Source organism: Octodon degus, unplaced genomic scaffold, assembly GCF_000260255.1.
Source record: "Octodon degus isolate 3935 unplaced genomic scaffold, OctDeg1.0 scaffold00002, whole genome shotgun sequence".
Lineage (NCBI taxonomy): Eukaryota > Metazoa > Chordata > Mammalia > Rodentia > Octodontidae > Octodon > Octodon degus.
The window spans coordinates 24,819,734-24,822,367 of NW_004524578.1; the positions used below are offsets into that span (position 1 = coordinate 24,819,734).

At 42.2% G+C, this 2,634-nt stretch overlaps 1 protein-coding gene across 1 annotated transcript; it reads left to right on the forward strand.

Moving 5' to 3' along the window:
• Positions 1 to 1,556: 1,556 nt before the first annotated feature.
• LOC101584059 (c-Myc-binding protein-like) lies at positions 1,557 to 1,871 on the forward strand. Its single transcript, XM_012514353.2, has one exon. The coding sequence runs from the start codon at positions 1,557 to 1,559 to the stop codon at positions 1,866 to 1,868; it is 312 nt and encodes a 103-aa protein (XP_012369807.1). The 3' UTR covers positions 1,869 to 1,871.
• The last annotated feature ends 763 nt before the right edge of the window (positions 1,872 to 2,634 follow it).

The following is a 2,634-nucleotide window of genomic DNA, read 5'->3' on the forward strand; positions in this document are numbered from 1 at the left end:
TGGTACAGGATCTCACTACACAGCTCAGACTCATACTGAGCAATCCTGCTGTTTTCAGCCTGCCCAGTGCTAGGATTACAGGCATGCACCACCACACCCAGTGGCTGCCTCAATTCACCACGGGGAGCAGGGCAAGTGCAGCCTGTGGTACTGGAGATCAAACCCCAGTACCTGTGCTTGCCTAAGCAGGTGCTTAGTTTGCTGAGCTTTCTTGCTGGCCCTATAATCTCTTATTTGATTATAATTTTCTGTGCTCATGTCAGTAGCACATATACAAATAATCATTTTTCTTGTAGAAAGGAAACATGGGCCCACCATTCCCTGAGTATACTCCCCTGTATTAAAGAAGAGAAGAGGCTAGGGGTGGGGGAACAGCAGCAATGGAAGTTTGTCTTCTAGCTCTTGCTATAAAAATAACTATGGGAGGATTCTGACTTTCCATTACTGATCACGAGCTTAACACCTGTACTCATCACTGTGACCAGAGAGGTAAGATATGATTGGCTTAGCATAGGGGTGCTCTCACCTGGGTAGTGGACAAGCTGTAAACAAGAAGCAGAAAGAGTATTGGGCCAAACAATTAGAACCGAGTTTTCTTTTCCTTGGGATACATTAATTACTTCTGATCCAGTTAGGAACTATTGGCTAGATTAAGCCATGATACTGTATATATCATAGGTTGGATTTCTCAGAAAACATCCTGAAATGAAGATTCATAATAGAAAGTTTTTGGGAGACTTGAGATCCTTGCCTGGAGGAAGAAAGAGAGGAAAAGAGCGAGATGAGAAGTAGCAAAGTGCTACTGTGCAGTCTCAGTGAAAGCTTGAGCCAACTCCAGGTAAAACTGAAGCCAGGATGACCTTTCAGACTTGTGCTGGAGGGGCCCAGGCCTCTGTGTCTCCATCCTAAGGTGGTTTTGCGTAGGGGTATATAGCAAATAGATTGTGTGCTAATGCCAACCAATCAGTAATGTGCCTGGATTGCTGGATTTAAAAAAAATGAAATTAGTGTCAAATGAGAAAAAGAGGTATGACCAATCATCCCGGCAGTGCATCTACATCTTTACCTCCGGCCATGATACTCTTTTTTTTTTCCTTATGTATTTGGTACAGGGTCTCACTACACAACTTGAACTGGTAGTGATCCTCTTGTTTCAGCCTCCCCAACACTGGAATTACAGGCATGTGCCACTATGCCCAGTCTTGGGAGCTGCCTCAGTGCACCCAAGGTTCTGGGGCCTGCATAGCATGTGGTACCAGGGATCAAACCCTGGTCTCTGCACTTGCGTAAAGCAGGTGCTTAGACCACCAAGCTATCTCCCTTGCCCTGTCCATGACATTCTTAATTGAGGAAACAGGAAAGGTAAGAGCACCTCTCCTCCAACTTTTAATATTTCTCCAAGTAGACATCTCCATTCACTTCTCATTATTCTAAAGTTAGTCATACATCACCCTAGAGACGAAGGCAGCCACAAAATGCAGACTTTAAATAGACAGTAACGTCCCCAGTTGAAAATTGGAATCTTGGGCGCCAGCTACGCCGTTGCCCCTGTCACTATGGCCCATTTCAAAGTCGCCAACTCGAAGCATGAGCAGTTCTGGAGGTACTTGGAGAAGTCGGGGGTGCTGGACACATTGACCAAGGTGTTGGTAGCCTTATATGAAGAACCAGAGAAACCTACTAGTGCCTTGGATTTTTTAAAGCATCACTTAAGAGCTGCTACCCCAGAAAATCCAGAAATTGAGCTGCTTCGCCTAGAATTGGCAGAAATGAAAGAGAAATATGAAGCTACTATAGAAGAAAATAAAAAACTGAAAGCAAAGCTTGCTCAGTATGAACCACCTCAGGAGGAGAAGCGTGCTGAATAGGATTCTTCTTAGTTGAAAAGACAATGAAAAATGGTTTTGTATGACTTCACTAGTTTGTATAGTATATACTCCTTTCTGAACAGATGCTATAGAACTTTTAATATGTTAAATTCATCTCTCACATTTAAATGTTATAAACGCATATACTCAGAATCACCAATAAAAACTCAATACAACTTTCTTTGGATCTTAAAGCAGGAGAAATATGGGGCCAAATTAAATCCTGAAGAAATCTAAACAGCCATCTAATTCATTACCTTAAAAGACGTTCTGTTAGTCTGATTGTGAGTAATCCTACTGGTTAGATGTTACCCAAAGACGTTTAGTGTGGAGCTGCTCCTTGGTTTAGTTCAGGATATGAGCATAGGTACAATCATACTTTACAAGGAAGATAACAGTGTTTCTAGTGCCTGTACTCAACTGGAGAAATCTGTGTGACACACGATGCTTTTGCATGGGTTCCCATGAATTTTCTGCTCTTCTTTATATAATGTGGAACAAGTAACTCTTCTTTGCCACCACTTTGCCTTAGATAACTATGTGTGTGCCAGTTTGAACTCTGACACCACTGTTTTCTTCTATGTAATCATGCCCTGTTTGATAATGTTGCCTTGCTTTGCTGTGTACTTTAGTGGGGCCTAGTTGCTCATTAGCCTTTGTGTGTTGTTCATTTTGCTTAATAATGAAGTTATCCTGATTGTGATTTATGTATCGTTAAGCAGGATCACACTGTTACCCTGCCTTACTTAGTTGCTTGGTTAGTTTA